The 17,176-nt window shown below is 35.2% G+C and overlaps 2 protein-coding genes across 4 annotated transcripts; one reads left to right on the plus strand and one right to left on the minus strand.

Moving 5' to 3' along the window:
• Positions 1–2,753: 2,753 nt before the first annotated feature.
• Positions 2,754–7,638, minus strand: Oseg4 (intraflagellar transport protein Oseg4). Of its 3 annotated transcripts, none has more exons than XM_018521126.1 (2): positions 7,571–7,638; positions 2,754–6,521 (listed from the first exon to the last, which is right to left on the minus strand). In XM_018521126.1, the coding sequence occupies exon 2, from the start codon at positions 6,466–6,468 to the stop codon at positions 2,917–2,919; it is 3,552 nt and encodes a 1,183-aa protein (XP_018376628.1). In that variant the 5' UTR covers positions 6,469–6,521; positions 7,571–7,638; the 3' UTR covers positions 2,754–2,916. The 3 variants fall into 3 exon arrangements, with proteins under 3 accessions (XP_018376628.1, XP_018376629.1, XP_018376627.1); XM_018521127.1 differs by having other exon boundaries at positions 7,511–7,630; XM_018521125.1 differs by having other exon boundaries at positions 7,466–7,630.
• Positions 7,639–8,047: 409 nt separating this feature from the next.
• On the plus strand, positions 8,048–15,916 carry cos (kinesin-like protein costa). Its single transcript, XM_018521137.1, has 3 exons — positions 8,048–8,346; positions 9,106–11,711; positions 15,560–15,916. The coding sequence occupies exon 2, from the start codon at positions 9,152–9,154 to the stop codon at positions 11,705–11,707; it is 2,556 nt and encodes an 851-aa protein (XP_018376639.1). The 5' UTR covers positions 8,048–8,346; positions 9,106–9,151; the 3' UTR covers positions 11,708–11,711; positions 15,560–15,916.
• The last annotated feature ends 1,260 nt before the right edge of the window (positions 15,917–17,176 follow it).

Consider the following 17,176-nt stretch of genomic DNA (forward strand, 5'->3'; position numbering starts at 1 on the left):
GACAGATATCTTAACCTCTAAAATCTCGAACTTTAACGCTCAATATCTCGGCTCACAGGGCAGAGCGACACTTTTTTTTGCCAGATTCTTTCATTTCATTCAATAACGCATCGAATAAGCCTATTTTTATTGATTTTTGAGGTGGGGTAGCTAAACTGAATAATTACCAAATATAAATGGGCCTTAGGAGTCAGCGCTGGATATTATATTACGCAATGCTGATTAATACCTATTAATGTGTCATTTATGGTAAATATTTATTATTATTCATTTTTTGAAATGTTATATAAATAGTTCATATATTTTTTATATAAAGCTTTATTCAAAATATTATTAAAATATAGACTAAATATTTTATAATATTTATGATAAATATAAATAAATATTTCTAATAAGTATTTTTTACTTGTATTAGAATGTGCTATTAAGTATTTTCGTAGCATTTACTACAACATTTGTAATAAATATTCCATATCATTTATAATAATGTTTTTAATCTGCGTAATCCAAGACTACAAAAATATTTATAAATATTATGTGCTATCTGGAATTTTACATATTTTAAATAATAGATACTACAATACATCTGCCTTTTACAGTATAGTCATGGGAGTTTAGGAGGAGGGGACAAAGGGGGGCATTTACCTCCCCCTGGTCGAGAGACTCGTGTTGAATAAAAGCGCGTTTTAGAGTGATTAGATATAGTAAAATGATAGACAAATTTGGGCACGGCGAAAAGAAATTAGTTTTTTTGTTTGAGGAAAGTGAAAAAATGTAAAATTAATAGAGAATAAAAAAAGTGTTAAAAAATAAATACGGCAAAAAATTTTTAAATACAAAAGTACAAAAAAAATAAAAAACCTAAAAAAATGAAATACCTTTTTCAACATACATCTATATACCTTGTCGTGGTGAGGAGGCTTTTAACTAAAGATGTGAACATTAGAAATGAGAGAGAATAAGTGACAAAAAAGATCATTAACTCGATACTAGGATCACCAAGGAAGGAAATATTTGAACATTTTTTTCTTACGTGAGACAAGACTGTTCCTCCTTGAAAAAAAAATCCTACGGACGCCCGTGACAGTGGTCATTATTTAGCATGATGGTTTAAATCAAATATGCATGATAAAATTGTAAATAAATATCTAAAAATATAATTGTTGTTTTGTTAATTATTCGCGCAATATATATTCGGTCGAATAAGTATTTTTATATACATATATTCATATAAATACCTTATATTATCTATTATAAAATGTTACTAAAATTTTGTTAATACGATACATCAGCAATATGTATTCTCTCATGTTACATTAAGCATTTTTATCTAATCTGGTGTAAAAATTATCACAAGTATTAAATATCAAATATTATAACTACGAGAGAGAGAGAGAGAGAGAGAGAAATAAATCCACATAAAAAATTATTCTGTCCCTCGAAATTATTTACTAAAAAATTAATATTATTCTTTTGTTCCATTGATAAAAAACTACTAAATAAAAAATTAAGGCAAAATTGGCACATTACACTATACATATATAGAAAATAAATACGATTAGTAATCATTAACGTGTTTTATGTATAATAAAATGAATAAAAAATTCACAACATAAATCAAAATATCTTTTGGCCTTTTTCATGCATCCATAAAACGAAAATTCCATTCGATCAAGAGCATCTTTAAATGAAAGTACCGATTAAAATTGAATTGATAGTAGACATTCAGAGTAGCATGACTAAATAAATTCTATTATGATATATTAAAAGATGAATGATATATTAAGAGAATGATACATTAAAAGAAAAAAAATATCTATCTGGTAAAGGATTGTTATATGAAATTGTACTATATTTTCATCAAATTAGATTATTACAAATAAACAAGTAATCATATATATGCTACGATACATTTTGCAAGAAATCGGAGATCAACTCGGAGTTTCTACTTCGATATATCAGAAATCTGTGTCATAATAATTACTTCTCTTTTTTTACCTTCACATAAATATCTATACAATTCAGAATTATATCTTCATATAAATTTCTAATTAATAAATGATTATATCATTATACGTAACAAAAGAAGATAACATAATATGAGATTCCGATAACGAGAGATCAATTATGTCAGATCTAAAAATTACTAGCTGCACAATTGTGATATCAAAACTACGCGATAAAGATATCCGTATTTGTGTACGTAAACTTTAAAGACAAAACTAATGAGATTCCACTCGTTAAAGACTCATTACGTTCTGGACGGAATAACAGGTGTGCTTAGTCAGAATGTCAGTAATGCATATGCAATGACAAACCGTTAAAATTAGATTCCCATTAGATTACGTTTTGTCATTCGATAAATATTCGCTTTAACGATGTTATCTCATTTCAATCAAAACCTATTGCAAATTAATATTCATATGATCTGGCATGTGATATCGAGTACGATCCATTCAAATAAAAAAAAATATATATATATATAAAATCAATATCATCGTTAAAAGCGGATAAAAATCCCATTTACACATGAGATTATAAAAAATATATCAGTGCGCATAAAGGAAAAACTTGCACGCTTTTAAAAATTGTACTGATCATTCTTATTAGCGTCCCCGTATTAATTATTCAATATTAAGGCACGAGAATAACAGCATTTATCTATTTTTAGTTCTTATTAAATTATCTTTTATAATTAATTCGTATTTTACTCATATATATGAATTGTGGAAACCAACAAGTGTAACAATTTTATTATTGACTTTATGTTTTTTGTACGAAATCGTGAGTTAAAACTGAAATGCCCTTGTTCGTTCTCATTACACAGTCATCAAAATATAAAAGCTTACCACTTATCGTAAAATTTTGGCAAATAAAAATTCAACAGACTGCTAAATTATTCCTACATATTTTAACCTACATGTACGTGATTGTGCTGTGACACAAAGGGCAGGCATTTATATTAACAACGTCGCGTTCGGTTGCAACATGATGTCGGCAAACGGTGCAGATCCACGCGATGCTGAGATCCATCAGCGGTTTGCCCGAGACGATGCAAGCGGGGAACCTGGTTGAACAATTCGGGCACGTGGTGCACCAGTCAGGTACCAGAGTTTCGCAGTTGACGCATTCCGCTTTGTTGTTACGGGAGTCCTTCGGAGTGTGCTTCGTAAAGATATCCACCGCTAGTTCCTCATACTCCTCTTTCTTCGCCTCCGAGATCGTCTCGAGCCCTTCCAATTTTATGAAAGCCTTTGAACAGGTAGCGAATGCGTGATTAACAGCGCTTGATAGCGCCAATAGACAGTAGATGTCTTCTACTTCCAGTATATCCTCGTAGTCTCTCAGTCGCAGAGCGGTCTTCATCGCGGCATCGAAACTGCCGTCGTACAACTGTCTATGCGCGAGCAGAAGGAAATGATACGCCTCAGCGCCTCGCCAGGCGTTTTCTATAATCTTGGTGTCCTCGTTGCTTTCAGTAAGACCCATGACGACGTTGCTGCGACCACCTTTTATTGCAGGAACGCTATTGATGTGATCCTCAATCAGCAAGGCCGCGAGAACGTATATTTTCTTAACGCGCAGAGGATGCGACTTGGACTTAGCTTGTTCCTCGGCAAGATGAAACAATAATTTAGCCGCTTCCAAGTTGTAGTTGGCCTTCTTGTACAACTCAATTGCCTGCAGATGCTTACCGTTCGATAATAGATGATTGGCGTATTTGCTCAGCAGCTCGCCGATCTGTGCCATCTTGTAGGTTTTCGCCAGGTCGACAGCTTGGTCCCAGTGATTCAGACGCACGCATATATCTACGGCCAGCTTTACGTCGCCGTATTTAATGTAAGCTGCCACAGCCTGCGGACACATTCCCACCGAAGCTAGCATTCTCGCTACGGTCTTCAAGATGGGACTCTTGTCTGGTAATTGGTCCACGGTTGTCGCTAGCTGAACGAAATCTTCTAATTTATAATAGCATTGAATGAGTCGTTCCAAATTTCTACCTTTCTCGTAGTACTCTTTTGCATTCTCCCAGTTCTGTCTCTCGGCAAAATAATCACCGATCTTGTTATAAGCGTGCTCCATTTGTTTATCCGAACCGCCAATGCCCATTTTCATCAATTGCACAACCCGAAAATAATCGCCCAGCTTTTGGCGCAGGGTAACTGCCAGGTCTCTCCTGTCCATGTCCAGGTAAAGCTTCTCGGCCTCGTCGTAGTTACCAAGAAACGCTGCGACTTCGGCCTTCTTCAGCTGATCGTTGTGCACGTTCTGCAAACGCTTGATAAACTGTATACCCAGGTAATCCGTGCAGCGCACCATGGCGTTCTCCGCCGTTTCCAAGTCCAGCTTCGTCAATGCCGACTCGGCCAATAGACGCCAGAGACGCGGATGCGGATTGTCCTGGATGAAATTGTTGGCCTCCTTCAGACCCACTTTGGCCAACAGCTCTCTTGTGTCTCTCAGAGATTTCACTTCCAAGTCCACAATCAAGTCCTTCCGTGTGTCGTCAGACTTCAGCATGAGATCGTCCAGTAAAACGCAGCGTATCTCCAAGTCTTGGAAAGAACAAATATATCCGGAGCAAGCTATAGGCTCTTCGGGATCCAGTCCTCTCAGAACGTACATCCTAGTCTTCTCCATGATCGCCAGGAGCAAGGGATTATCCTGTGCCCAGCACATAGCCCATACATCTTTTCTTTCGAACTTAGATATATCCTCACTCGAGTCTCCGTCTCGCGAGTCGGGTGGTTTTTGCAGGTCCAAATCCAGCATAGAGAGTATACCATTGGCGTCCAAAATGGAAACGCGTGTGGAATCACAGTTAATGGCGATTCTGTGCAGTCTGCATACAGTATTATATCGATTCACGAGCGTTATCTGCGGCAGGGAGTACCGTTGAATCATCCCCGAGTCTCGGCCAACCAGAAGAATCTTTTCGGTGGCATAGATGCAGCAGATCGGATCCATGGTGGCCTTCGTACTGATGGGGGTCTCGAACGCGCCGTCCTTGTCTAAATCCTGAATGACCTCGGTCACGCCGGTCGGCGTCTCGTCCACGTGATAGATCTTGTACTTGCGCATCCTACTTGGATGCAACGTCGAGTTGCGGGGCGCGCGGAAGTTCCAAATCAAGAAATTGTTCTTAGACGCGGCCATGACCATATTGGACGTCATGGTAAGGTACAACGGTTCCAGATCCAAGAACTTGGAGTCTATCGGAGTGGCTATGGTGTTGCAAACGAGGAGGGCGAATTGCTCAGTGGCCTGGGTAGGATCATTTCTCACGGAGAGAACGCAGTGCTCCCCGTGCGAGGCTATCGATATCAAAGATCTCACATACTTGGTGCAACACGTGTTGCTGCTCGTGTTCCAGAACGTCACGCAGGTGCCATCCTTGCCGACTTTCTCGTTTGTGAAAACGACCGTGTTGCTGAAGTACGTCCATTTGTAGTCCAGACGAATGTTTGCAAAGTATATGTGGGAGTCGACAGATAAAGCGACTCGGAGGGAACCTTTCTCCCAAGTACAACACGTTACTTCCCGTCCTGGTACCTTCAGGGTTCTCATATGCTCGCCGAATGGCGTGTAAAACTGTATAACGTTCATGTCCTTCGTTTCCCCGTTACTGAGTAACGGCATCATGCCTGTTATCGCCAAGAGAGAGCCACAGCTATTCCAGTTGCACCACGAAGTGGTCACCCCGGTCTCCAACTTAATTGGATTGTCATCGCTGGTATCTCGCATCAATAGAATTCTACCGTTGCGATAACAAATAGCTAGAGTCGGACAGTCCATGGCAACGTAACCGTTTCTTCCATCGTACCACTGTAGTGCCACTATGGTTTGAAACTGGGAGGCATTCTGTGAGGGAATGTTCAGTTTTGTCAGAAATACACCTTGATTATTATAAAGATGAAGTTCTCCAATTTTCAAACCAAACAAAAGTAATTTTCCATCTGGAGACCATTGTACAGCAGAAAGGGATACGTTTTTCAATTCCTTACCCCAGATTCTGTTGCCATCGACAGATCCGACGATCACAGCTCCATCCTCATAGACTATGCATATCTTTTGACCATCAGAGCTCCAAGCCATACCTTTCACCACAGACTTGTTGCGATTGTTTATCATTTCTTCGTACCACGAACCCTTATACAGCATCCAAACGATAATGACTCCATTCTGGTCACTCGATGTCAGCTTCTGATACTCCTCATTCCACGTCACTACTTGAACGTGTCCATTATGACCCTCTAGAGGTTGATTCATGCTCAGATTGCTTGCCGCAGCCAAGCCTCGAGATTTTCCACCGCTGTGCGACCCGTTGACGTTAGAGTCTACTCGAAGAACTTTCAAAAGACCATCTTCTCCTCCCACTGCAATGTATCCGTCCTTCTGATTCCATGCTATGCAGTTTAATCGAAAGTTGTTTGGTATTGAAATCTTCTTGCTTAGATATACAAACATTGCTGGTTTATGTCAGTCTCCCTGGAGTTCTTTCACAGAATTGGTGTGAAGCTCTGAAATCAAAGTATTTCATTTATAATCAATTGTAAGGACCATAGCAGAAAGGCTGACTTATAATTTTAAGACAGTGTCTTATAACTTAAGTCTTATGTCTTTAGTAACACACAAGAACTGTCTTATGACTTATATCTTAAAGGCACTTCGTAAATAGGACCTTAGCAGAAAGCTGACTTATATGACCATTCTACAATAAACCATTAGTCAGAAATCAGAAGTTAGAAGCTGGAAATTGACGACTGTGATTGGTCAATTTCCAGCTTCTAATTTCTGATTTATAACTAATGGCTTATTATAGAATGCGTGTAAGACAGTGTCTTATGACTTATGGGCCTTCTACAATAAGCCATTAGTCATAAATCAGAAGTCAAAAACTAAAAATTAATCAATCACAGTCGTCAATTTTTAGCTTCTGACTTCTGATTTATGACTAAATGGATTATTGTAGAAGGTCCATTATGTTTTAAAGGCACCTCACATTTGTATACCTTTAAGACATAAGTCATAAGATAGTTTTTATGTGTTACTAAAGACATAAAACTTAAGTCACAAGACACTTTCTAAGTAGACTTTCTACAATAAGTTATTACCTAAGCTTTAAGTCTTAGGCTAATTGTACAATGTGCTTTTTGTTTCCTGTTTCTTGCTGTTTGTCTCTGTTTGTCTCTTCCCTTTTTGATCAACAAGGCAAGAGACAAACAGTAAGAAACAATAAACAAAAAGCACATTGTAGAATTAGCCTTAAGCTACATGAAATTAGCCAATCATAATCGATTTTTCTTCTCACATTCGACTGTAATTAGTTAATGTCTTATCATTTAAGATTTAAAACTTAAATAATAGCTTCTCTCTCTCTCTCTCTCTCTCGTAGAAAGCCCATAAGATTATAAGTCAGCTTTCTGTTAAGACTTTAACTTTGACAGGCTAAAATCTTTCTAACCAAATGATTTACGAGCAAAAGTAAGGAATCAAAAGATACTTTTACATAAAGTAACAATTTTCTATCATACTGTTCCATGTGATGTAATTGTGAGAAAGCAAGTACCGTGTTTTACAACGGGAAGTAACATTCGAAGCGAACTGTCAAAGCTGTCATGTTTGTGATATAAACACTTGTCAAGTTTACCATAGCAACGAAAATGACGTGCATAGCAACGTGCGAGATGCCATCTGAGACATTCATGATGAGGCTTGTAGTTTACCGTTGACCGAACAATGCAATTTCTGCTTTCAAGACGATATCATTCAATCAAATATAACCGTACGGGATTTGTGCGACGATTTTCTTTCTCCAAATTCTATGAAAATCAAAGGAGAGAGTGTTATACTAAACATTTACCAAATTTTGAGATTTAGATACAAATTTTGAAAATAAAATTCAGAGAAAAATTTGCGTAGGCACTGCGTGTTATCCGTTGGAAATATTTAAACATAGTAGCTACGTAGTTTAATGTATGTACACATTTTGTACAGAGGACAGAGGCGCTATGTCGTAAATCTCTGTTTCAAGTGAAGATTTAACTGCGGAGTAATGCAACTACAGAGAACAAATCTAACGTTTATGCAGTTTCATTTGTTCTTGGCGCCGCTGCGTAAATTCGCTTCACGTTAGCTAACATCGATTCTTGTCAAACCAGCTGAAAGAAAGCTTGTAAACACATAACGATATGATCTCACAGTCGTTAAAAATGTGACGTTTAATTCATGAAATCGTGAAGCGTACGGAACATAAAATATGTGTTACGGTTCTTCCGTGAGACAGGGAATTCCGAGACATAGTTCTGAGACATGGAAAGTCCTGATAGGTTAGGAATTTCACTTGTAAGTATTATTTACTGATTTCGTTTTAATCTCTTTTTATACTTATATAAAAAATTTAATACTTCGCTTAAATGCGAGATTAATTCTATCTACAATCTGGATCTTTTTTGGCACAAGCGAAATTTCATTCTCATATTTTTGTTTTTTATTTTATCTAAAATTTCAATTTAAAGGTTTTAATCAGAATTCTGCTATATATTTAAAATTACGTTTATGTAGAATATTTATGTATTGTTTATGTTAAATTTAGATTAATGTTTTTATGTAGGCAATATAAACATTGAAAAATATGTAAATTATAAATTGGATAATACAGAAAGCAGTATGTACTTAAGTTTTATGATTGTTAATATATTTGACTTTAGTATTAATAAATAAAAATATATAAGCCAGATAGAAATTTTAGTTTAACGACAAAGAACATAGACTTTAATGATCCATATATTGTTTACATAGATGATACAAAACATAGTTTATATTAATATCTGTACATATAGATGTAAATTATTATGTTTTACATGTAAACGCACAGCCTTAGTTTTAATTTGAATTAAAAAACTATTTAATAATAGAGAGATGTAATAGAGATGTCGAAAAATAATCCTGAACTTTTTCAAATTTTTTGAAACAGAAAAGATTCAAATTGCAGATGGAAGGAGTAAAAATATGATTGGAAGCAGAAGGATAATGTAGGATAATTTTCATATTCAGCAATAGTTTTACTTAATGAAATAGACGATAAAAAATGACATTTTACAGGTTAGATTGTATTTGAATGGACGTGTGCCTCGTTAGATGAGATCATATGAGTAAAATGATGCATTATAGCCCATGGATTCAGCATCAGCCGATAGCAGATCATCATTGTTGTATGCCATATATTGATATGATGCCATCCTACCACGATCACGATCATGAACGTCATCGGCTGACTGAAGAGGAAACTGAGCAGGCTGGCGAGGAGGTGCACGACACAACAACACCTGCTACGTCCGGCGAACGTAGTTCTAGCGCAGATCTATTCAGATTGGAGTTTGCTGCTTCTCAATGGTCCAAGTTAGTTTCCAATGCAGAAGGTCTGTTTACCAAGCTCATGACAAGTAATGTTCTGCCACACACTGATCAAGATCAAATTGAGCAGTGGCTGTGCATGAAACAAGAGTACGAGGAATGTATAGCCAGCGATGAGAGTACCAGTTTGCAGGGATATGCGGAGAATGCCAGAAGATCGTTGGAACGCATTGAGGAAGTAACTGAGACTGATGAAAAAACTGATGAATCTGCGAATCAAACGAAACTTAAGCTCAATCCCAATTGTACCTCCAGTTCAGAGAGTGAAGTATCTGATGTTGATGATGATGAGGAAGAGGAAGAGGACGATGAGGAGGAAGACGACGATCAAAGTGACGTGAGTTCGGAAAATCCAGATTTTTTGGAGAAGCTGGACGAATGCATGAGTAAATTTAAGTTAGAGACGGATAGAATTGTCGATTCTACAAAGGATGATTTCAGAGAAGCAAACATTGAGATTATATCTCCAGTGACGAGATCCGTAAATAATAATTACGTACCGGTATCTCGTCCCATACCAATAAGAAATCCAAATTCCAGGAGAAACTCGATGCTACCTGGTTCCGATATGTGTAACGAAGTATTAGCTTTTAATGACAGCCTGAAACCTTGCCAAAATCAAATCCTTGAAAATCGTATCTCAGAATATATCAATCCTTACATGTTGGACAATCGCGAGTCAGAAGTAAATATTACTGATAATATTATTAACGACAATTTTGTTGCAATACAAAACGATAATTCACCCGATCTCTTACTTGAGGCTCTCAAGAACACAGAAATGCCCGAACCTATCAAAGAGTTGAAAGCTCTAACACTAAATAACGAGGCGAAACAGACGCAAGTGAAGAAAATTCAATCAAATTTGGATGGAGCGCATAAACGTATCGAAGAACTGCAAACGACAATTAAGATTAAGCAACGTTTCATAGCTGACATGATAAAGAATTCCGATACGCGCACCAGCGCGAAGCAAAAATTCCAACGTAAACGTAGTAAACTGGAGGAGGAGTATTACAACACGAGAACACAATTGGCACAAGCGGAAAATGCACATATGTACAAGGAACTTGATGAAAAGACGCATAAGAAAGAAATCGAATTAATGAAAAATATAGCGATACATTATGAGAAGCGAATGATGGATATAGATATGATAAAGCAAATAGCAGGTGATTCCGCGAAGAAAGTCTTGGAGTTGGAAGCATCGTTAAATACGTCGAAGAAGCAAATGGATAAATTAAAGCGGCAATTGAAGAGAGAAGAGGAACGTAAGAAGCAATTGGAGGACGAGTTGGCTAAGGATCAGCAAAAGATTCGTGAACTTGAGGAGAAATATAATTTAACTGCGTCCAAATTGAAGGAAATGCAATCGGAGAGCGAGGATGAGAAACACAATATGAAATCAAAAACTGATTGTTCAGATAAGATGAAGAATTTGATGGATGTTAGTGCAAGGATATCTCATCTGGATCACGTTCTGAAAGAGAAATCAATGGATCTGGAAAGAACCGCGGACATGGACGAGAAAGAAGCGTTACGACACGAGATTAGGAATTTGAGGCGCACTCGAGACTGTTTAGTAGACGAGAAATGTGACTTAGATGAGAAGTTCCAAAAGGATAGAACCCTGACAATGGTCGAAGAACGTAAACTGCTAGAATGCGGTGAGACCATCGAAGCCATCGATGCGATGATCGAGCACAAGAATGAGATGATTTGCGGACGAAAGGATTTTGATGAGAATCAATCCCAACGCGAGAAGGGTGAGAGAACGTTGACGGAGCGTTTGAAGAAACTCTCACATGGTGAAATAATAACGTTATTTATGAAATACTTCCGCAAGGTGATCGACTTGAAGGAGAGCTCGAAGAATCTGGAGGTTCAGATAACCGAGCTCGAGGCTCACATCACGAATCAGGATTGGCGGCTAATGGAAGCCGAGAAACGAATGATTTTAATGCAGAGGCAGTACGAAGATAAGTTGCATCACGTGTTCAGGCACTTTGCGGAGGAGACAAGCAGCTCCGGTTACGAACGATTGGATAAGGATTCTGAACTTGTAAGATTCAAAAAGGAAAATAGAGCGCTCAAAAAACGATTAGCGGATGTCGAAGCTCTTCTCAAGGGTACAACACCACCGCGTGCAGCTAGTCCATGTAAAATTCTGCAACAGCAAGGATTGAAACAGATCACGCCGAGTACTCGATCGACGACTATAACGAGGAAACGAAACAAACTGATAATTGAAAAGACGACTGACAGAGATAGCGATAAGAGGAAAAAGTGAATTTGTTAAGTATCTTTATTTATTATTATATATTTACAGACAATTCGAATTTTTTATTGTACACTCGGTTTACATACTACATCTCCATAGTTTCTTGTCTCAAATATTCACGATAGACTGTATAAAAGCATTTCTTTTTTTAACACAGTATACTTTCTTAGATCAATACATAGATTATGTGATAATAGTTTTTCTGCGTGAAACAATTACCTCTTCTGTATTTTTATAGGACATACATTTTTACATTTTAAAAGTTCACTCAGAATATTTTTGGTTATCAGGTAACTTAAAAATAAATTTGACGATAATTATATTTATTTACCTTTAAGTGATGTAAAGATGTGCAAATTGGTAGATGAGGTGTTCAAAATATCCCAAAAAGTTTTATTTTTACAGTTATATTTTTTACTGTATTATATGTTATAGTTAAATTTACGTTAGATATATCCTTATGAGATAGACTATAAAAAATGTAAAAATAATGAACTTTAAAACTTTTTATCTTTATTTTTACAATACTTTTTATTTTCTTTTTCTAAAACAAGATTTTTAAGAAAATTAATCCAGGTAGCAAACTATAATCATTTTGACGTCAATAGTTAGTCATTTTGAATTATTGACGTCACGTGATCTATTTAAGATGTAATAATGACGTTATCTTTTATACCAATTAATAACGTTATTTATGACGTATTTACAACGTAAGTATTTACAATACTTATTGACATCAGATAAATGATTAATTGACGACGTATTCGTAATGTTACTAGTGATTAATTAATAATATCATTCATTTATGCCGTTAATAATACGAAAATAATGATGTATTTTTGACATTGGTTAATATGACGTTATGTGGCTGTGACAAATCCGCGTCACTTTTACGATGATAGGACATTAGATTCGTTAAGAATGACCAATTAATTACGTCAAATAAATGATATCTTGCTATCTGGGAAATTTATGGCCACCTCACCTACTCGCTTAAATGTTAAAGGATGTATTATTCTTGGATACGAATTTAACTGCATGCAATTTATCCATGTTGTATTTATTGCAGGGCATAGTTTCAAGCTCTCATATAATTTAATATATTTAGACATAATATCTGTGGAAATCTCGTTCGCGTGCGAAAGCCTATCTGCATGCTGTTCGTAACAATATGTAATTATTTCAGCAGTTGATGTAGTAAAGCAGTTGTCATGTCGATGATATAATAAGTTACGGTACGATCGCTTCATTCTGATTTACGCGACAGGAAAATTTGGAGGCTTGCGAATCTCGTGCGAATAGTGGCGCCCAATTGTTGTTCATTAAACAGTGCATACTCAAATTCATTTCACAGACAGCTTCTAAATGGCGATAAACGTAGTCAGGAAATTACACCGCTGCATTTGGAATTGAGCTATTAAAAAATATATCGCCTAAGAATTACGAGTCTGATTAGGATATATTAGGATTCTTGCAACTGTGGCTGCTCAATTGTTGTATTTCCTGGACACATCGATAACAATACGCATAATATCTTGCTATACCCTGCGCGATTATCTTTGACTATTTATATATTGTTCGTGTATTCGGAAGGAACGTTTGATCTCCGTATTATTAACTCTCTCACTACCGAAATTTTTGCTAGACACATAAAAAAACCATAACATTTTCTAATACATGTGGAATTATTTATTTTATTTTATGTAATATAATAATATTTATATATATATATATATATAAATGATATAAAAGTATATACATATAATATCGCGGTATATTTTACGAAACTAATATTATAATTTTTTGTCAGAAAATATTTTGTCTGCATTTTTTGGCTGAGTGAGAGTTAATATTCGTCAAGTGTGTAGAATAGTTTCGATTTAGTATGATTCCCCAATTACTATGACTCTGACTCAAAGATCGCATCGATCCCCTTCCGACATATAATTTATTGTAATTTTGTAAATAAATCGAATATTATATAACTCTTGCTTTCTACTAAACTTCTTATCCCTTGGACACGTATTGACTCATAAGCAAGAGTTGCAAAATTATGTTCTTCCTTTGCATATATGTATGTATACACGCTCCGAAAGTTGACTTTCGTAGATTAGTATCTAAAAAACGATTCATAGATTTGAGTGCGCCCGACATGAGCACGAGGATGAAACAGATTTATATGTTTAACTTTCTAAATCGGATTAAATCTTATCGCGCGACCTTTTGGTACAACTGTATACGAAATGTGTCTAATGTCCTTTTACATAAATATTAGATATTACAATGCGAGAGATGGTCGCTGTTTCAACATCGATGAAAGTTGGAACAAATATACATATAATGTATCAAACTTTCATTGAAGAAACATTGAATTTGTGGCCAAGCTAACATCTAGTAGATATTGTTATATAGTACACGATTCAATAATTAATAGTTAATGTACTACTTAAACAAATATTTATTAAAATTTAGTAATTTTTTTTTCAATGCAGTGTCACAAGAAACGTGCTTCTGTTACGGGTTCAAGTGTTTCATTATCAGAATGTTAGTGGAGTTAATGCAGCGGTCAATGCAGTGAGGCCGAGTATAAATGTAAATGGACTCCCGCATCATCAATATCCGCCAAGGACGGGTTGTACGACCGCGTTTCAAAACGCGTGCAAATGCAAGTGACGCATAACGTTATCAACACGCGCATCGTCGTCCCAAATTCTCGCCCGCTAAGTGGCGAGAGATGCATTTCATGGTACGATACCCACGAATTGATAGCTATGTCCCACAGATGCGCGTAATCTCAGCGACTCTGAGTTTGATACTTGATGGTCGCGCACCGATCCGCGACCAGTTGTAGTACTTGGTACCGTAAAGCTCGTGTCACACTATATACACATTGAAGATTAAGGATTATAACTGCGAATTAAAGATTAGGATTCGATCAGATAGATATCTTTAATCTTCAATTTAATCTCCAATTCCCATAGGCGAAATAAAGATTAGACTTTCATCAATCAGAACGAAACGGATTAAAATTAAAGTTATCTAACTGATCGAATTCTAATCTTAGCTAATTTGTAATCTTCAATCTCCAATACGTAATATGATAAGATCTTTACGATATGCTCAAATACTGTAATGGTATAACAGAAAGATTCATATTTTGGGAATAGTTACAACATAGCTTTACAAACAGTCCTTCAAATATAAACATAAATGCTTAATGTTTAATAAAACGTTATGGGTGTGTAAAAATTTTTAACAATCACAGTTTCACAATTTTTGACACTTGGCTAGCAATTTGAGGAAAGCATCGATATATAATGGCGCACTGTCCGGACAATTACAATTTTGTAATTGTATATTTAAGTGTGAAGATATACATATACTATTATATAATATATATAACATATATATAATTTAAAATTGAGAAATATTAAAAATTTTAAATATATTATATCATTGAAATTTTTGGTTGAAAATGGACGAATTAGAATTTCTTGATTAAATTTATTAGAATTCTAATTGAGATAACCGGAATTCTGATTGATACAATATTTCTCGTAAAATCTATTAAAATTCTTATTTTTGTCAGATTATAATTATATCAATCAGAAGTTGAGGTAACTAGAATTCTAGATTTAACCAGAAAATTCTGATTTATCCGCATTTTCTACCAGAATTACTATTTAATCCAACCAGATCATTTTTCTCAGTGTAATTGAATTAAACTTTAAAGATATACGATATATTTCTCCAGCAATTGTACGGCAACTTAGAAACAACTCGCCACGCTAATTTTTTAATCTACTGTATGATTCATTAATGTCTGCTCGCCCTCGAGATTCTTAAGTATATAAGCAACAGATCTTCTCTCCCCTTTAACCCAAACCGGCCGCGGAGAAGAGGTGCTTCGTGGAAGAGGCGCGTTAAATGAGTTTCAGGAAAGGTGGGCAAGAGGGACAGTCTCCGCATCTGGAGCGAAATTTCGGGATGAGAGAGAGAAAATTAACGTCTGTTGCGATTTTTGTACGTGAACGAATTGCTAATGCGTGACGGGATCCGTGAGAATGCACGATCTGTACATTTTTAATTAAACGCATCTCACGTTCGTTCAAACGCCTACATTACCCGCAAATCTCAACACTTTGCCAACGGGATGTTAAAAGGCGTATAAGAACTACGCCTTTTATGGGGCATAATGTGAGTTAATCATTATTTATGTGGTACGTAAAACACCCCTTTATGATAACTTTATGAAGTTTATATATGATCGAGTACACATTTTAAAACATAAAAATCATTATTTATGTGGTACACCCTTTTATTAGGATAACTTTGTAAAATGTTTATGAGTACATATTTTAAAATATAAAGTGAAGTAAAATATAACATTCTAATTAATTATTACAAATTTTTGTTAATTCTTTTATTAATGTATGAGTACCCAGGTACACCCATATCGAATTTTAAACGCTAAACATTTTATATTTTTGTACGGATTTTGTTACGTTTCATAAACTTGAACAACATAAAAAACAGTTTTGTATGTAAATAATTATTATAAATTAGATAATACAATATAGAAAAATAAGTCGTTACACTGCACTGAGAGAAAAATGTTTGGTATTTGTAACTATAATTACATATTACTATAATTATGATTATTACTGCTATAATAATAATAACAGTAACTATGTATAGTTCTAGCAACAAATATATATAGTTAGCAACCTAAATTGACTATATATAATTATAGTTGTTATAACCATAAAATAGTTGAAATTACCATAAAAATGATTCAAGTGACTATAATTTTATAGTTATATTTGGGGACAACCATATTTTTTATAGTCGTCCCCAAATATAACTATAAAATTATAGTCACTTGAATCATTTTTATGGTAATTTCAACTATTTTATGGTTATAACAACTATAATTATATAATCATTTTAGGTTGCCAACTATATACATTTGTTGGTAGAACTATATACGTAGTTACTGTTATTATTATTATAGCAGTAATAATCATAATTATAGTGATATGTAATTATAGTTACAAATACCAAACATTTTTCTCTCAGTGTAGGCTGTGTAATTACTACTTATATAAGCCTATATAAATTTATATAGCAAAGTTATAACAGCATTTGCATATTGCGTGACACGAAAATAAAAATATAAAAAAATAGCTAGGTATATTAATTGCCATAGAAATTTATTATACCATTTAGTTTAAGGTCAATGTTTTTCAATAGTCACATTTATGTGCCGGGATGACCTCTCAGGTTTCTCTCTCTAGTATTGTATTTTACGATAACGTGCAATCTTGGTTAAATACATATGCCTACTGTGGGTTAAACTTTTAACATATTATTAGCCTCTGTCGATAAAGTAATGAGCGAGAAACGTAAGAAATGCAGCAACTGGCAACACGCAGCTGCATTAATGATGCCTGTTTCTACCAATGCAGTTTAACTTTA

The sequence above is a fragment of the Trachymyrmex cornetzi genome, unplaced genomic scaffold, assembly GCF_001594075.2.
Source record: "Trachymyrmex cornetzi isolate Tcor2-1 unplaced genomic scaffold, Tcor1.1 scaffold964, whole genome shotgun sequence".
Classification (NCBI taxonomy): domain Eukaryota; kingdom Metazoa; phylum Arthropoda; class Insecta; order Hymenoptera; family Formicidae; genus Trachymyrmex; species Trachymyrmex cornetzi.